The sequence below is a fragment of the Prionailurus viverrinus genome, chromosome B1 (genome assembly GCF_022837055.1).
Source record: "Prionailurus viverrinus isolate Anna chromosome B1, UM_Priviv_1.0, whole genome shotgun sequence".
In the NCBI taxonomy this organism is placed as follows: Eukaryota; Metazoa; Chordata; class Mammalia; order Carnivora; family Felidae; genus Prionailurus; species Prionailurus viverrinus.
In genome coordinates this window covers 120,327,137-120,346,690 of record NC_062564.1, presented here as the reverse complement: position 1 = coordinate 120,346,690, position 19,554 = coordinate 120,327,137, and the positions used below count along the sequence as shown (strand labels likewise).

The 19,554-nt window shown below is 42.5% G+C and overlaps 1 protein-coding gene across 3 annotated transcripts in view; it reads right to left on the bottom strand.

Annotated features, from left to right (window-relative positions):
• SLC39A8 (solute carrier family 39 member 8) overlaps nt 1-15,538 on the bottom strand; it is an 80,188-nt gene extending 64,650 nt beyond the window's left edge. Inside the window, exons 1-2 of one of the 3 annotated variants that reach the window (XM_047857093.1) lie at nt 15,369-15,538; nt 14,145-14,623 (exon numbers count right to left, since the gene is read on the bottom strand). In XM_047857093.1, the coding sequence (XP_047713049.1) occupies nt 14,145-14,363 (219 nt within the window). In that variant the 5' untranslated portion in view covers nt 14,364-14,623; nt 15,369-15,538. Of the gene's footprint in view, nt 1-14,144; nt 14,624-14,869; nt 14,985-15,050; nt 15,186-15,368 lie in introns of those variants that run through there. The other 2 variants (XM_047857094.1, XM_047857095.1) reach the window with 2 other exon arrangements.
• Nucleotides 15,539-19,554: the final 4,016 nt, after the last annotated feature.

Genomic DNA, 19,554 nt, shown 5'->3' with positions numbered 1-19,554 from the left:
AGATTGCTTCTATTGAAACACTGCCACTGTCACTCTTCTACTCAAACAGCTCCCCACACAAAAATAAAAAACTTTCCTTCTGCCAAGCATCTAAAGTCCTAACACGGAAGAACTTCAATTGCCTGTCTCCAATCTTCCTACTGCCTTTACCATCCTCCAGAAGCATACTGGAACTCTCTATTCCGATTTATTTTATTTTATTTTTATTATTTTTTAATGTTTTTATTTATTTCTTGAGAAAGAGAAAGAGAGACGGAGAGAGAAGAGAGAGCACATGAGCAGGGGAGGGGCAGAGAGAGAGGGAGACAGAGGACCCCAAGGGGCTCCGAGCTGTCAGCACAGAGTCTGATGCAGGGCTTGAACCCACAAACCGTGAGATCATGGCCTGAGCCGGAGGCAGACACTTAACTGACTGAGCCACTCAGGTGCCCCAAACTCTTTATTCTAAATAAAAAGTTTTAACAAGTCTTGTATTGGGACTTTGCATGCCCCATGATCCCTACCTAGAATTCTGATACATATCCCTTCAAAGTATCCAACTCCTATCTGTCCTGACCTTTGGCCCCCACCTCCGCTGATTAATACTGCATGCTCACCAGACTCTTAACGCCCGTGGTATTTTTTGGTTAGCACTTACAGTGTGCTTCTTTGTATTATCATCTGTTCATGAAAATGGATATCTCTTTAGTAAGATCACATGAAGATCTCGAAAGGATAGATGTAGTCCTTTTATATCTTCTTCAACACCTAATAAGGCTTTGGACCATCTAAGACACTCAATTCATAACAATCACATATTTGACAGATTAAAGAAAGGGAGGATGGATTTAAAAAATTGGAAACTACTCGCACATAGTATCTGAGTATAATTCTGAGAAATACAACTCAATAACCTGAAAGTCATTTACCAGTTATTCACCTCTGAAAAGCCAAATTTTCCAATCATAAGTTTCTCTGCTATGCCATGAAACTTTTCCGGAACAGTTCGGTGTGGCCCTGATACTACAAATAAGCTGTACTAACACCAACTTTTCCAACTTGCCCTAAGAACTATAACTATAAGCCACGGAGAAAATCCAAGTCTAAATGAGAAAAAAAATTTTTTTTACAAAATTCAGAAATTAGAAGAAATAAAAGCTTTATTATTTCCTTCTCTGATGCTATACAGGTTACACTTTAACATGCTATTTCTTTTATACTATTTTAAAAATTTGTCTGCACCAAATAAAGGAATTGCTAGTTTGCCTCGAATCAAATGAGACATTTAGGTTGATTTAAGAAGTTATTTTAGGGGCGCCTGGGTGGCTCAGTTGGTTGGGCATCAGACTTCAGCTCAGGTCATGATCTCATGGTCTGTGAGTTCGAGCCCCACGTCAGGCTCTGTGCTGACAGCTCAAAGCCTGGAGCCTGCAGCATATTCTGTGTCCCTCTCTTGCTCTGCTCCTCCCCCACTCATAGACTCTCTCTCTCTCTCTCTCTCTCTCTCTCTCTCTCTCTCTTTGACTCAAGAATAAATAAAACACAAAAATTTTTTTAAAAAGTTATTTTAGTATGTTAGTATAAAATTTGGTGTTAAAATGTTGGAGCTATTCATTCATTCAACAAATATTTTCTGAATACCTACTAAATGCCGGATACTATGCTAGTTATAGAAAGAGAGAAAGTGATTGAAATGAACCCGATTCCTAAACTCCGAGGTCTTACAGACTATTGCAGGGCTTAGATATAAATAACTATAGTATGGCCTGGTAAGTGTTAGGGTGTGGAGAAAGGATAATTAACCCACCCGAAAGTATTGGGATTGTCAGAGGCTTCCAAGAGAAAGCAATTATCTAAGTTGAGATGTGAAGGAAAAAGGAGAAATAAGGTTGGAGAAATACAGGGGTAGGAATATATACTGCAGGGTCTTGAATATCAAGCGAATTAGATTTTATTCTAACAGTAATGAGAAGCCATTTAAGGAGGGTGCAATGATCAAATTTGCATATTAGAGATGAAATCTGGCAGGACTGTGGAGCATAGGAAGGGACACAGGACAGGACTGGATGCAGTGGCAGCAAGAGAAACAGGGCAGACATGTATTGAGCACTTGCAGCATGCCAGGCACATGACAGAATGGCAAGATACAATAACTCATTTAATCTCCACAACAATCCCATAAAATAGGTAAAATTATCCCTATCAGACTAAAGAGAACCCTGGAGTTTAGAAAGATTGAGTCAGAACCATGTTGACCTTACTGTGACAGGACTTATGTGCATTTGCAATAAGGGGGGAGGGGTTTCAGGAATAACATCCAGTTTTTCAACTTAGTCAACCAACCAAGCTGATCACTGAGACTGGCAGAATGGAATTACCAGGAGGCTGTGATGGAGAAAGGATAGAGTTGATGAGCTCCATCTGGATTAGGTTTAGACCTGCTGAGCTGGGGACGGGAGAGGACTGCACATCAATCGGCAACAGGATGTGCCAGGCTAAACCTCAAGAGAGAAATCTGGACCCAGCCAACCCCCTTAGGGAGCATCTATGAACAGGTGAAAACTTCAGTCGGAGGACAGATGGACATTATGTGGAGGGAGTGTGTAAAATCAAAAGGAAGAGGACTTGAGGTAGAACCCTGAGGAACATTAATACTTAAAAGACGAGCAAAGAACACTGAAATTGAAAAGAAGCAGAAAGAGAGGTAAGAAAATCAAAGCACACATAGTCACAGGCAAGGAAAGGGTGTGTTTCACCTGGGAAGCGCCCATTGTATTTAGCAGTAAGAAGGTTCTGGGTGATGTCCTGCAGAGTAATTTCATGAAAGCATTAGGGACAGAGCCCACAGTGTGCTGTGGAGTGACTGGAAGGTGAGAAAACGGAATGGCAATTCAAATATTTCCACTGGCCCATTATATACAGAAAGCAGTGCATAAACACCGTGAGATATTCAGGGAATTCACAGCACAGGGGCCCCAGTAACATAGCATCTGCCCAAAACCAGCACAGTGGAGAAGAAACAGGCATTCAGACTTGGAATGTCTGTTCTCCAAGACAAATCTGGATACTTGGTGACTTTTGCCAAATGACTTATTTGTGTCTCAGTTTCTGGGCAAACTGGTATGTCTTAATTCTCCCCCAATACTGTTTTGAGTGTCTAATGCCAATAATCAGAAAATAACATTGCAAGGTTGAAAAATAGCTGTGAAGGAATTAACATCAGGTTTTAGAGCTAGCCCTGACTGTTGCAGAGACAACTTCAGCGGGGAAAAATAATAATAATAACTTTTTTCTTGTTTTCTGAACAAGAGTAATATCAGCAGAGAACACCTTCCTGCTTCAAATGATTGTACAGTTCCCAGTGACTTCAAGAAGCTCGCATCAATTCTACCTTGACATCCAGGCACATAGATGAAAGTAGGGGACACTTGACATTTCGGAAAATCAAGCAGCTCATCCGTGGGATGATATTCTTCAGCACGAGGAACAAAATGGAAAGAGCATAGGTTTTGAAGTCCAGTGCCTCTGGAAAAGAATCCTCACTCTGCCACTTCTGAGCTCTGACTCTGAGTGACGTATTTATCCTAGCTAAGACTGGCTTTCCTCATGGGAATACCTAGAACTCTTATCCTGTGAGATTAGGAGGGTTAATGGGATGACGTATAAGGAAGTACCGAGCACAGTGCCTGGCACATGATAAGTACTCCATAAATGTTAACCTCATTCCTTTTAGAACACAACCTACTTCCTCTCCTAGAGTGAAGGTCCTACCCAGAATATTTCTTTAACTGGCATTCATCCCACGATTAAGAATAGAGCCGGGGTGCCTGGGTGGCTCAGTCGGTTGGGCGTCCTACTTCAGCTCAGGTCATGATATTGCAGTTTGTGACTTCAAGCCCCGCGTCGGGCTCTGTGCTGACAGCTCAGAGTCTGGAGCCTGTTTCAGATTCTGTGTCTCCTCCTCTCTCTGCCCCTCCCATGCTTGTGCTCTGTCTCTGTCTCTCAATAACAAATAAACGTTAAAAAAAATTTTTTTTTTAAATAGAGCCAATGTGTAGCTTTTCTTATTAAGGTGTGTAGGTGAAGTAAGCAAAGACTATCCCTAAATTCTGAGATCTCTGCTCCTAAAGAAAATGGTAGAGCATCATGATTTGATATATAAATTCAATTGCCTGGTATCATCAATAGCATGCATTTTTTAACAAAAGAGGCTGTGTGTTTTCTAGCACACGTGTTCAACATTCGCACGAAGCAGGATCTGTGACCCAACTTAGAATCAGCCTACTTTTTTATCATTCCCTTTCATACGAAGTTTGAGCTAACTCTCGTGCCAAACTTATCCCAGGGAGATCAAAGTAGCCCCTGTTCTCTTACCTGCTTTCCAACTAACAAGGCCAGCTAGACGTGAAGGACCCTGGATTCTGTCCGCTTATAAAACCCATACAGAGATCCTGAAGTAAATCTACACTTAAAACCGCAATTAGATCAATTTCTAGAAATACACCATGCACTCCCAACCATTCACATTTCAGTATGATGTAAATGCTGGATAAAAACAATACAACACAGCCTCAGCAGAACTCTGGAGGAGAAGAAATATTCATTAACTTCAACGCACATTGAAACACTCAATATTATTTCTTTAGCCTATACACCAAAGGCTTACATTTTTTGGAATTTATCCCCAGTGTTTGATAAAAGGGAAGCAGAAGCAAACAGTCAAAGACTTTCTCAAGGTAAGAGCTGTCATGGAAACTAACACTGAAACCAAAGTCAATGGACTGACATACTTCCTACTGAGCTTTTAGGACTGGCATATTTCTCATTGAACTTTTCATTTCATTAATCCTTACTGTCTTTTTATAGCAGTGCTTTCCTCTGTAAGTTGACCGACACTAGGGTGCTCAGGCCTCCAGCGAAAGACAATTTTGTTAAGAACAGTTATCACTATATCAAGTAACACAGTATTATAAAGTATGCATTGAGCATATGTTCGAGCCAGGCATGACGCTAAATGTTCTACATGTATTTCTTTATTTGTTATTCATTATTTGGAGTAACATAGGTAATGGGAAAAAAATTTTATTTGAGTTACTACATATAATGCGCTGAAGATAGAAGTGCCTAAAATATAGTAATTGCTCAATAAATGTTATTATTGTTTTTATATTTTAGTTCAAACAACCATCCTATGAGTACAGTTCATTTTTTTTTTTTTCAGTTCACAGATGTAAAAACTAAGGATTAAGGAGGTTAAGGACTTTCCTGTGATTCCCCAGGTAATAAGTGACAAATTAGAATTTCAGCCCAGGTCTGTTTGATTCCAGAGGCCAAATTGTTAACCATTATGTTGTATTCTCTACTATAGTTAGAGATCTAAGAAGCTCACCAAATAAATCGATGACAACTCTGGATTATTTTTGAGCTAGGTTCATAGAACTAAAGCCTTAGAGGCCTTATCAAGGCACACCTGTTTTTTGTTCTCTAGCCATTCAGTTAGTCATAAAAAAAGTCAAGGTATTAAATACTTGGACTTGCAAGGCATAATACTACTTTTCAGGTTAACACCTTTGATCTAGATTCACAGATTTTTGTTTTTATTCTCCTTAAACTCCAGGCCAAGAAAAACAACAGAGGATCTTTGGAAGGAGACAGAAACCAACTGAAACAAGGCTCCATTCTGGAGATTTTCTATGCTCCCAAATCCCTCCATCACAAAGGTAATTCAATGATAGTTTCATTTCTTTATAAATCTCAAGACTCGGCAAACTCATTTGCCCCTGAAATAGACAACTGGGAATAGTTTGAGAATAAATTAATTAGCTTCAATTACAAGCAGGAACCTACTGTTATCTAGAGTTGGGAATGGGAAAACTTTCTGAAAACTATAGTTTCTTTGGTGGTCTACAGCTTAGTAACATTCTTTTTTTAAATAAATTGCACTGTAAGTGACCCCAATATTAACTGTTTGCCCTTAGCAATATGGATAGTCCCTTGAGGAAGTGCCACTCTGAATATAAGTGACTTACAAACTCTTATTACCAACCTCAATAAGCTCCCTTTATATAGTGCTGCTTCTCTTTTCCCTGAGGAATATCAATCCCTCTCAACCTCAGGCCTTATTTTCCATTCCTATTTATATTCCTATTTTTCTCCCCCAATCTCTACTACTACAACCAAAAGAAACTGATCACATAGAGGACTCAAATGTACATGAAATTTAGTGTACATTAAATTTAAAACCCTTAAGTTTAGAAAACTTAAAACAGTCATAGTTGAAAAACAATGTTTTTTTTTAATGTTTATTTATTTTTGAGAGAGAGAGAGAGTACACGAGCGAGGGAGGGGCAGAGACAGAGGGAGACACAGAATCTGAAGCAGGCTCCAGACTCTGAGCTGTCAGCACAGAGCCAGATGCAGGGTTCGAACCCAGGAACCGTGAGATCATGACCTGAGCTGAAGTCAGATGCTTAACTGACTGAGCCACCCAGGCACCCCAGCAATGGGTTTTTATGACAGGGAAATGAAGTCCCTGCACCTCAGCATATCCCAAGATAGGTATGATCAGGAAGCAGGATATGGCATGAATCCTGGCAAGCATAAAAACTGCAAATCTCCCCACCCAGCTACTCTACTGTGAGCAAGGAATAAAGATCTATCCCCAGTAAGGAAAAAAGTTTACCTCTGCCCTCTCCTGCTAACTGCAGCATTGACCTGCCTACAGCCAGAGTTAATCATTCTGCTCACCTACTCTTCCCTCATTGCTTCAAATCCTTCCTAGCACCTTGGCACAAACCACTTTCTGCAGCGCTGTGCAGCCAGCAAGGCAGTTGCTTCACAGGCACCTAAAGGAGGATCTACCCTCTCAACTGCCAGAAGAGAGAGTAAATTCATTGCCAGAATCCTTCTGGAGTAAAAGTGAAAACAGCACTGAAAGTTTTAACAGGAGGCATAGGTGTTTCTCTCCTACTCGGAGTCTATCCCTATAGGAAAACACAAGTTGATTAATATGCCTTTCAGAGGGAAGACTTAAAACTCAGAATTAGGAAAACTATTGCTGCCAAAATATTTTCTCCAAGAAAAATTCATCATATAAGAAAGAATCAAGGGCAATTTCATTCTATAAAAGAATTCATGTTGCCCACAGGAAAGTCCATTCTGTGGTTAATAGTACGAGACACATTTGATACAAGCAGATGTTCAATCAACAAATATTTTAGAAACTGAACCAGATATGCAAACTTATCCAAAAGGAGAATTTACTGATTTGTAACTCCTCCCTGAAACGTTTCCCAAAATGACGATCTTTCACCCTTTCTTTTTTTTTAAATTTTTGTTATTGTTTATTTATTCTTTGAGAGACAGACAGACAGTGCATGAGCAGGGGAGGGGCAGATAGGGAGGGAGACACAGAATCCGAAGCAGGCTCCAGGCTCTGAGCTGTCAGCACAGAGCCCAATGCAGGGCTTGAATTCACGAACGGTGAGATCATGACCTGAGCCGAAGTCGGTCACTCAACCAACTGAGCCACCCAGGCACCCCCTTCACCCTTTGAAACTAGTAGCACATGCTGGGGCGCCTGGGTGGCTCAGTCACCTACGCACCCGGCTCTTGAGTTCAGTTTAAGTCATGATCTCACATAGTGGGATTGAGCCCTGCATCAGGCTTCACACGGGGCATGGGGCCTGCTTAAGATTCCCTCTCACCTCTCTCTCTGCCCCTCCCCCGCCCATTCTCACTCTCTCTCTCTCTCTCTCTCTCTCTCTCTCAAAAATTAAAAATAAGAAAAATAAACTAGTAGCACATGCTATCACCAGTCTTCATATGACAGTTAACCACAGACAGCCTAGTGATATCTCTCACCATATTTGCCTTAGCGATTACTTAACTACGCAGTTTGCCTTGTATACCTTTCACATCTTATTTATTTAGATTATAAGCTCTCTGAGGAAAAGGACTCATTATCACCACTGTAGTTTCTATACTCTTGGCACAGTTCCCTTCAAGTGGCTAAGCAATGGATAAGCTGATAAGCGATCAATGATGAGTAACTTCTACTCACAATTCAAAATCTGAGGTAATAGTGGCCCAGGGTAGAGAGAGTATGATTTCCAAGACCATAATTCAAAAAATCCACTATCCTATAGCGTTGAGGATTGCCTGAGGTTCTACCCCCTCCCATGTGACACCAGGTGAGTTACTTAATCTTTCTGTACCACGTTTTTCTCATGTGGACAATGAAGATAATAATGGTGCCATTATCGTAGGGTTGGGAGTATGAAATGTGATAATACAAATAAACTGGCTAAGAGTTATGGAACATAGTACAAGACAAATAAATTCCTAGACACAATTATTTGTGTTTTGTACAAAAGGGTTCGTGTGACTCTTAGAGTAGTTAAATATGGAAAGAATGAAGGGCATTTTCCTGGACAGATTCCAATCATACCTGGCAAAGAAGCAAACTAAATTCTTGACATCACAGTCAAATGAATTACGAGTGTCCTTCGTTTTCCCAAAACCTCTAGGAAACAATGATTTAACTGTACTCTGTCAACTTAAATGAGAGTGATGTAATAGATCAGAATAGGTACATTGTCTTAAAGGAAAAGCAACCAGAGACCTAAATGCAACCTCGCCCTCTGTCCCGCCCTTCATTTCTCACCTGAACGAGCAGGCTGGAAGGCATTCCTAGAAGACTTACCCCAGCCATTTCTCAGAACACAAAAGCCAAAAGAACAGATGCTCTTTCTCTCCTCCATTCATGTCAGCGGTTCCCACAACCTCCCTCATCTAACCTACCATGACCCCCACCCCAGGAAAAAGTACAATAGAACAAACTATGCATACAATACATATGTCATGAACACACACACACACACACACACACACACACACCACACACCACTAGCCAGGCCATCCACTGAAATAAAAGGCCTACAGTTACCTCACTGCTTCTCCCTCTGGCATCATTAGGCCAGAAACTAATGAAGGAAAAGATTTAACAATAGTTAAATGACACAACAGGCAAAAGATTGAAGTAGAAGATATTTATTTGGGGGCACTTTTATTGCCTGCTTTTCTCCAAGACGTAGGGTCTTTATGCTACCTCCCGACTGTCTCCAGGCCCACACAGTCATTACATCTCTTGCAAACCACCACAGACTCCTCCTTCATTCTGTCTTGGCCCGACCCAATACATTCCACACTCTCATGTGGAAGAATCTTCTGAAAACACAAGGCTGATCCTGTTACACTTTTGTTTGCAATTCTTTAATTACACATGTCATGCTGCAGTGCATTGTGGTTATGTATGCATATCTCATACCTCCCTCAATAAACTGTAACGTCATGGGAAAGCCCAAACTATTTTACCTATATTAAACAATCTTCACTCATTCACTCAAAAAATAGGTAATACGTATGTGTTACGTACCAAGCACTACACTAGCCCCTAGAGATGAGTCAGGTCCTTCCTTTCAATTTGTTTACAATCATGTGTGTATTGCAACTCATGATGTTATTTACATATTATATTATAATTGCAACATAGAATATATTATGATTGCATAGGCACCGATTAACATAGGATTATAGAAAGGTTCCTACTAAATGCTTGAGCAGATCAAGAAAGGCTTCTCAGAAGCAGTAACGCCTACACGGATACCTGAAGCATCAGCAGGTATATAGGGAGAGCGAGGAACTAAGGGAGATCCATTAAGATGAGAATAGTGGCAAAGGACAAGCCTTGAGAAATACACAGGAACCAGATCATAAAAGGGGTTAAGCCACATTAAAGTGTTTGAAGTTTATCTTGAAGGAATTTAATTGTTTTAGTAAGATGAGTGATATGATCAGATTTCTACTTTAAAAATGACCACCCTAATTATAGTAGTCATTCAAGACATCTGTTAAACACATGAAGAATTAAATGTAATTAGCATAAAAAAAACTATTTCAGGAATTCAAAAAAGACAGAAATCAGTGAATCAGTGCTGGCTATGATGCCCCAGAGAGGTTTTATGGAGGAGTTCAGCTAGGCTTTTAAGAACATATGATTTTGATAGGGTAATTCAAGGAAAAGAAGGACTTCCTACTTGGAAACAGGAAGGGTACAAGGAAGATAATTAGCTAGGAAGTGGCTGTGCAAAAGTTTCAGGTGAATTCACAGAAGAGTGACTAGTTTAGTTAAGTGAGTGCCAGGTCTGGAGAGGTAGGATGACATCTCAGGGTCAACCTAGAGGCACAGGGCCTTGAATGCCAGGCTCAGGATTTAAACTTCACCAGCAAAGAGAAGGCTCATGGCTAAGTTTTGAAAGGAGAGATGCATACTCCAAGTGTTGCATTAGGAAGATTGTATACGAATTGGAAGAGGTTTAAAAACAAAGTTCAGGGGGGCATCTGGGTGGTTCAGTGGGTTAAGCATCTGACTCTTGATTTCATCTCAGGTCATGATCTCGAAGTTTGCAGAATCTAACCACTGCTAGGAATGAAGCCTGCTTGGGATTCTCTCCCCTTCACTCTCTGTCCCCCCCCTCCCCGCTTGCATGCTGGAGCTCGCCCTCTCTCTCTCAAAATAAATAAATAAACATCTAAAATAAAAAACAAGGGGCTTCTGGATGGCTCAGTCTGTTAAGCGTCTGATTTCCACTCTGGTTATGAATTCGAGCCCCGAATGGGGCTCTGTGCTAACAGCTCGGAGCCTGTAACCTGCTTCAGATTCTGTGTCTCCCTCTCTCTCTGCCCCTCCCCTGCTCGTACTCTGTCTCTCTCTCTTCCTCAAAAATAAATAAGACATTAAAAAATATTTTTTTAAATACAAAAACAAACAAGGTTCAGGCAACTAGGTGTAGGAATGTGAAAGGAAACATAAAAGTGGGAGTTTTCCGTGAGAAAAAAACAAAAAGTTAAGAGAGAGAAGTGAAACATAAGGTTGAGTGATGGATGAAACAAGTTCACCTCACATGCCAAAGTCCCACACCCACTCCCTCGTTTCCAACTATCCCTCCCTGGGTGACTGATTTATCTGAAAAGAGTCATTTCCTGAAGCTTAGTGTTATCATTTGGAGGATGAGAGTCTTCCTTTTTATCATGCTGTTTAGGTAGTATCTACAGCTAAGAACTAGGAGGTGAGGTTTTTTTGAAGAGAAAATTAAAAGAAAAGAACACCTGGAGAATGAGAGTGAACACTGGAACAAAGAAAAGGTCCCACTAAGGCCATTCTTAAATCCCCTAAATCAAATCACCCAGGATATTCATTCAGTTGGGGTGCCTCTGCTTTTTTTTTGGGGGGGGGATAGTTTTGTGTATTTTTTTTTTTTGAGAGAGAGAAAGTGAGAGAGAGTGGAGGAAGGGTAGAAGGGAGAGGAAGAGAGAGAGAAAGAGAAGAGAGAGAAAATCCCAAGCAGGCTCCACACCCCGCATGGGGCCAGATATGGGGCTGGATCTCACCAACTGTGAGATCATGACCTGAGCCGAAATCAAGGGTCGGACACTTAACCGACTAAGCCACCCAGGCGCCCCTTGGGGTGCCCTTGTTTATTATAGGAACTCCCCGAGATAGATCAGACTTACACCCAGTCATGGCGCCCCAGAGACTCATTCATGTCCCAGGTCCCTCCCTTCGCTGTCTGGGTTGCCTATTCCACCTGCTCTTTATACCCCCAGTAACCATAAGCAGCAGAAGGAGAAACTCAATTGTTCCATTGTCTCCAGTTTAAACTCAGATCACTTTGGTCTCCCAAAGCAACAACTTAATTTAATAGTTCTTAAGGATGTGGGAAAAAATATTAGAAAACCTTCCAAAATTGTCTAACCAACCTCCAGCATACAGTAGTCTATGACTTGAGAAAAGCCTACCTAAGAAACATCACAGCCCCCATCCAAAGAGCAATGCCATTTGTAAATAAATCTCTTAGAAGACCGAATAAATCCCTGGCTCATCAAAATAAATTCTATTTTCTCAGCCTTTTTCAAAGTCAGAAAGTCAAGCTTCTCACAACAGGTTCATGTATTATTTATTCTACTTCATTGTAGGTGAGGAAACTGAAGATACATTCTTTAAGACAGAGATATTAATGGCTCTAACTTTTGTTCCAGACTGGATGGTGTCCTGCTAGAATGGATATGAATGCCAGCAGATTAACAGATTCTCAGGAATGGCCTTTCATCTGTCACCATTTAACGGATGACTATTGTTTTCTTTAGGACTTTTTAGAACATCAAGTTGATGTGTGTTAGGCCTGACTACATGATAAACCTTCCTCAGCTTCCCTTTGTTTCCAAAGTAATCACGGGCTTCTTCATGTCTCTTTTTGATGCCCACGAAGGCCATAATGAAGGTAGTTAAATATGCAAACATGGAAACAAGAAACAAGGTGTCAATGTACATATAATTTACTTATTGAGGCATCCGACTTACTCATAAACTGGGATCATACTGCTAATAAAGTTAACTGATTTTCCTAAATAATCTAGGCATATTTTCCAGTGTCTTTGCCAACAGATGGCTCAGGGGTCTTTTGTCACTTTATAATTCATCTACACCTCCAGACACTACAAGATAAGGAGATAATTTAAATCAAAACAATGTGTGGGCCACAGATATGCAGCTGCAAGTGAAATCCTGAAGCTTCTTTCTAAGCATATGACCCACCACTCCTACTCCTACCTAGAAATACTTTAGTCAGCTGTTTCCCCTAATTGAAAAGAAGAGACTGCAACTAGACAAAAAGTACTGAGGAAGGTGTTTGCTTTATTTTCTGAAATATCTATATACTATGGAGGCATTTCAGTTTTCTAACATGTAAGTTCTCAGACACTAAACCAAATGTAATGTCATGCCAGAAATGGAACTATATACAGTTTACTAAAGAACATAGGTAAACGGACCACAAAACGCTTCATGGTCAAAGGCAGGCCGCCCTCTGATACCCCATGGCACCAGAAAGTTCTACTTCTTGAATATTGTATGTTTTAATTGAGGAAAGATATATCTAATAAAAAAGAATGCAAACCTACCTATAGTGGTATTAGCAAGGATTTTACTTGATTAAAGTTTCCCTATCTGACATCCAAGATTAGATACATTGGAAAATGCTAAATTCCCAAGAGTGGAGAATACATAGTATGCAGTATTTCCTAAACATCTCAGAACACAAAAACTTTTTGTAACACAAACTAACACTGCCCACAAGTGACAAACACTAGGCAAAATACTGCACACTGCTATTCATCCTCAGTTGTTAGTGGAACAAGAGCAGAAGGGGAAAAAAATCAAGGCACTGAGTTAACTGAATTTTTAGAAGTGGGGAGGAGTTTGGGGAGGATGCTAAAAGCACCCTTTGCCTACCTGACGGTTTTAAGAAATAATCATAGAATATTTATCATGGAAGTGACTAGGAATCTACAACAGCATCCTTTTTGAAATTTACTAATAGGTATGATCTTAAAATTCTCCTAGGTAGCTCATAGCTGTCCTTAAATCGAAGACATTACCAAATGCTCAGCTAATACTGTATATGTACTAAGAAATATATATATTTTTTATTTTGAACGAATATTAGAATCAAACGTTTGACCTGACAAATGACTGAAAACTAAGACTCAATCCGGTTCCGGCACCAACTGGGTATACGATCTTGGTCAAGCTCTCATTGGTTTCCCTATCTCTGTACAACAGACCCGTCAGCTCTGGAGGCCTCATGAAACCTACATAGGAAAGACAACTACAAAGTATCTCGTCAGCAGTTCTTAGCTGTTAGATGAGGAGGGTGCACCAAGCAACTGTTAATGAGGGTGCCAGGTGAGCCAGTATCTTTGCTGGGAAGACTTAAGTACGCCGTTCCAATCTAAAAAGCATCTCATAAAGGTGCTTCCCGCCCTCGACTACTTCATAAACTTTTCTATAAAATGTTATGACCACAAGCGTCTGACCTCGCAGCTCATCAGGCGTAAAACTGCAATTTCTGGCTCCCTCAACAACACCAGCCCTTTAACCCTGGTTCAAGAAGCCCAGTGGGGTGAAAATTAAGTGCCGCCAATCAGATACCGCCCCGCACTTGAAAAATGCCCCGAAAGTCTTCCTCCCTTGCTCTTCCCAAATAAATAGCGTTCCTACACAAATGGAAGTCCATGGGTGTCCGCGGACACTGGAAGGGCCGTACCTGATTGAAGTGCAGCTGCCCGGGCTCCGCGACACCTTCCGCGGGGGCGGCTCCCAGCTGCTCCAGCAGGCGCGCGAGCTGCGCCGCCGACAGGCTGCGATTCGCGCCGAACAGGCTCAGTACATCCTCGCTGAAGGCGAGCCCGGGCCCCGCCGCCGTCCCTCCGATGCCCGCGGCCGCCAGCAGCAGGAGCCCAGCCACCGCCCGGCCCGGGGCCATCCTGGCCGGGGCTGCCTTTCGAAGGCCTGAAACGGGCTGGAGCGCACCGGGACGCGCTGGGCGCACCTGCGCGGGTGCCCAAGAGCCCGCGCGCGGTTCAGTTGTCGGCGCGGGTCCGAGTCAGCCGTGACGCGGGCGCCCCTGGTCCTCCGCCGCCTTGGGAAGAGCCGCAGCCCGCGACCTGCGGGGCATTGAAGTGGCGGTGCAGCCGGGGGGCGGGGAGCGATAGGCACAGCGGGCCCCCGGGCCTCCTGGAGAGCCTAAGATAAAGAGGACAAAGGGGGACAGAGATAAAGGCCAGCGGGCCAACGCCGGCCAGCCCCGGGAGCACTGCGTGGCCCGAGCCCTCGAAGGCCCGGCCGGGCGTGGGGCCAACTGCCCCGGAGCCGGGTTTGCAAATGTCCCAGGATTTGCATAGTGTGGTGACACGCTCCTCCCGGATATAAAGCCCCAAACCAAGCAATTGCTTAGGAAGAACTAAAACCACTCGCACGGTAGAACCCCACCTCCTCTTCCTGTCTTGCTGCTAAATTCCCGTAGAGGAAACTTGGAAGGGGTGAGACGGGCAGTCCCCAAGGAGCTGCAGGAAACAGCCCCTTCGAAGTCCTGGGCTTTGCGTCTAAACGGGACCCTCCCTCTCCCAGATCTCTTCTCTGGGCTTGGCAAACTAGCCTGCTAACCTCTCACCTCGCCTGTCTGTTTCTGTATCTGCGTCTCTGTGTGTGTCCACGTGAGTCTGTCTCTTTCTTTCTCTCTTTCTCTCTCAACACTGTCTCTGGCTAGTCAGCTCTGAAACTCCGAGATCGGCCCTGCGCCCTTTACAGACAGATAAGAGGCGGGCCCTGTCCCCTCCTCTCTAGCACGTGGTGACACACACACACCCTCCCCTAGCCTGAACTCCCGCGCTCGTCCACGCCGGGGCGCAGGGCCGCTGGCCTTTCCTCTTCGTGTGCACTGCGCATTCCTCGTCCGACCAGGCTCCCCACCCGCACCCTGGGGGGTTACCTGAATGCCACGTCCCTGTCGGCGTCCCCAGCCTCCTTTCTGGTCTCGGTGATCTGTTACCTTGATGAAACCGACTTCCTGGAATAGAGTCAAGAGCCCCATGCATTGTCTAAGAGGTTAGCAGGAATTGCTTTTTTGTCTCACTTCGTAAACTCCGGAGGAAAAAAGGAAACCAAATCTCCAGCGTGGTGGCAGGCTAACTGAGCTTGCACTGCCCAAGCCGGCCCTTCCTGACGCCGCACAGGATATCCGCAGATCAGAATGAATGTTTGTTTGTTCAAATGAGGGTTCAAGAAAAGCTGACTTAGGTGTGAGGTCAACAAGTTTGTGCAAAGTGAAGGCGGTGTTTGGGGACAAAGGTTGTGTCTGGTGGATATAACTGTCCAGAAATAAAGTAAACCTTGATTCCCTGCTACATGGCTAAATACAATAGGAAGAATTCATAGTGTTCTTGCCTTTCACCGGGAGAGTGCACAGCCTCCTAAATCAGATCTTAGGAGACCCTAAGGGCAGAAAAAGGCAAGGAGATGAGGAATGGGACAAAATCTCCTCTCCCATGAGAAACTTAGAGGTGAATGAGAAAAACAGAGACACAGAGAGAAAATTCCAGAAGGATGAGGATTTGGGTGGACATAACTGAAGAGCTATCATATGGAAAATGTTTAACTGTATTCTAACTACAGAGAGCAGAAGGCAGCAGTAACAGGGCAAAATTACCAGGAGGACGGTTTCTGTGAAATATAAAGCACAAATGCTTGGGGGGTAGTGATTGCTCCACAATTGAAGGTGTTTCAAACGCACAGGTAAGTGGTAGACAGATTCCTGCCTCAGAGGAATATCAGCAAAATGATCCTGATGCTGTGTCCCTTTCCATTATAAAAATCTAACATTTGTTAGTAATAATTTGTGAAATTACAGAAGGGCAAATATTTCACCCAAGGGCCAGAAGTAAATTCATGTCATAGTTAAACTCTTAAATTACACAGATGATGGGATTCTTCAAGATTTTTATCGGATTCTTAAAAAAAAAAAAAAAAAGTTTATTTATTCAGAGAGAGAGTGGGGAGGGGCAGAGAGAGAGAAAGAGAGAATCTCAAGGAGGGTCCTCACTCTCAGCATGAAGCCTTATGTGGGGCTCAAACTCACAAGCCCACGACCTAAGCCACAATCAAGGGTCAGAGGCTTAACTGACTGAGCCACTCAGGTGCTCAATTTTTATTGGGTTCTTAAGTGTAGTTTGCTGCCTATTTTTCCCTTTGGCCTCAATGACTCAAGGTGATTCTTAGAAATTAATGAATGCTCTAGATCATTTATCCATACCCACGTTGTTCATTCCCAGCTTGAACTGCAACATTGATAAGATGTTGGATTTTCCATAAATATAAATGGGCTTTAAGTAACATAAAATTTAGGGGTGCCTGAGTGGCTTAGTTGGTTAAGCGTCCAACCCTTGATTTCAACTCAGGTCATGATCCCAAGGTCATGGGATCAAACCCCAGGTGGGCTCTATGCTAAGCATGAGGCCTGCTTAAGATTCTCTCTCCTTTTCCTTCAGCCCCTCCCCTACTTACACATGCACATTCTCTCTCTCTCTCTCCCTCTCTTTCTCTCTCTCTAAAATAATAATAATACAAATTTTGTATTATGGATTTTTTAAATGAAATTTTTGCATTAGTCATTCATGTCTCTGTACGTATATTTTACCTACCCATCAACCCCGAAAGACAATAAATTAAAAAAATAATAATCAACTTGCTTGGCAACTTTACCAAATACAGCTAACATAATTTAGGCATGCAATTAAGACAGGACATTCAGAAAATTACGAGTTACTAACTACCAAATTGGTAAGGCTAATTTCTAGATTTTCCACTCTAATGAAACATAATCACCAAAGTACTACTCAGATAATGTTTTGGGGACCAAAATATGACATTGTATCAGCCATATCATTACTGAAAAAAGGACTTCCAGTTTAAAATATAAAATGGAATGCTATAAGCTATAATTTCTTTCAGAAATTTGCCTTAAAGTTTAAATAATTTTAAATGATAATGTTTAGGGGAGAATGCTGGGAACACCAGCCAGGATCTTGAACGATGCTTTCTCTTCCAGACAATGTCACCTGAGAAACTTGGTGATAGGTTCAATTCCCTCATCTATGAAACAAGAAAGTTAGGACAGAAGAACAAGTATCCATTCCAGCCTTATTTATAAATGTCTAATTTAGGAGTCATCTATCAGAACGAAACATGAAACACCTATAAGAGAAATACAAGTTCAATTCTCCAGTGGAAACGATATTTAAAGTCAAGTCTTACTTTTTCTAATAGCTTCAAATTTTTCTCAGTCCACATCTTTTGTTACTTTTGCAAATAAGGAGCAAATGGGCATCTTTTAAACTTTCTCGTGCATTCATTTCCCCGTGGAAGGACGAATAAGCAAATTGAAGCGATAGCACAACCCTTTCCCCTCTTCCCAGTCCCTTCTCTTCTGCTCCCTCCAGTCTTAAAGCCATGAGGTGGAGCATAGCATTGGTAAATAGTATCTGTGTGGAGGGCAGTCACAGTGGCCCAGAGAGGGGTGTTGGAACCTGAACAAGAGAAGAAGGATATCCAAGAAGGAGGGAAACTTAGTGTGAGCAGTTAGAGCCCACGCAGGCTGACACACGCATCCAGATGGTGAAGGGAACGTGGAAAATCAGAAGATGCATCCCTAATGCGGCAAGAATATGTGCATGCACCCCAGCACAGAATGTCAGCACCCAGGTATGATGAGGGGAGCATTCGTCCCAGTACAGTTTGTCAGAGCCCAGTCTAGAAGACTAATTGCATCCACGGTGGCTTAGTGTGGTGTCTCAGAGCCAGAGCAAAGACAGGAGGGAATACACGGGTTGAGGGACAGAGAGGCAGCTGAGTGTGGAGAGTCAGAGTCTGGATGGGTGATAAAGTCATCTGTGCTTGATGGTGAGGAGAGAAACCCTGCTGAACAGTAGCATTAGGTACCAGACTCTGTGGTGAGCAGAGAGCTGCCTCACATGGCACGTGTGATAATGATTTTTTTTTTATTCTCCCAGTTAGCTAACATACAGTGTAGTCTTGGCTTCAAGACTAGATTGATAGTGTCATTTAAAATAAGAAATATGTTCTTGGTCTTCATTCCCGTTTCTGGCACACAGCTCCTAAAACCTTGGAATTTCCTAAGTTATGAGAGTGACAAAGGTGTCTCTTGTTATGTTACTGAGGTGACTTTTGGACCCCCACCAGAGGATGGGGCTGTTTGCCAGGAGTATCAACCATGTGATTAGAAGACTACAACTTTCCATCCCATTCCCTGACCCCTAGGGTCAGGGACATTGACTCAATCGCCAAAAACCAATGATTTAATCAACCATACCCATGTAATGAAGTTTCCATAAAAACCCAAAAGGACAGGGGCATCTGGGGGTCTTAGTCGGTTGAACGTCCAACTTTGACTCAGGTTCTGATCTCACAGTTCATGAGTTTGAGCCCCGCATTGAGCTCACTGCTGTCAGCATGGAGCCCACTTCAGATTCTCTGTCTCCCTCTCTCTCTGCCCTTCCCTTCTCATTCTCCCACTCTCAGAAATAAAAAATAAACATAAAAGAACAACAACAACTAAAAGGACTAAGTTTAGAGAGCTTCTGGGTTGGTGAATTCATGGACATTGATGGAAAGTAGAGACAGACTGCCCCTGGAGAAGGTGTGGAGGCTCCAGTCCTTTTTTTAATAACTTGTCCTGCACATCTCTTCCATCTGGCTATCCCTGATCTAGTAAGTAAAGTGATTCTAGGAGATCTGTGAGTCATTGGACCCTCAAATCTAGTCAGTAGGTCAGTGCACAGGTATCAACCTGGACTTTGTAACTGCCGGAGGCAGGGGGTAATCTTATAGGACTGAGCCCTTAAACTATGGGATCTGGTGCTATCTCCAGATAGATAATGTCAAAACTGAGTTGAATTGTAGGACGCCCAGCTGGTGGCTGAGATTTGCTCAGATATGGGTGGAAATCCCTCTCATACTGAATTTTGGGTGCAGAATCATAGGGTGTTGAACCCAAGCAGGAGAAGGAGAGAACTGGGGAGAAGAAAATAGTAGCAGAAATAAAATATTAGCTAGACATAAAAAGATTCATTGAACAAGTGAATATATTAAAGAAAGTAGCA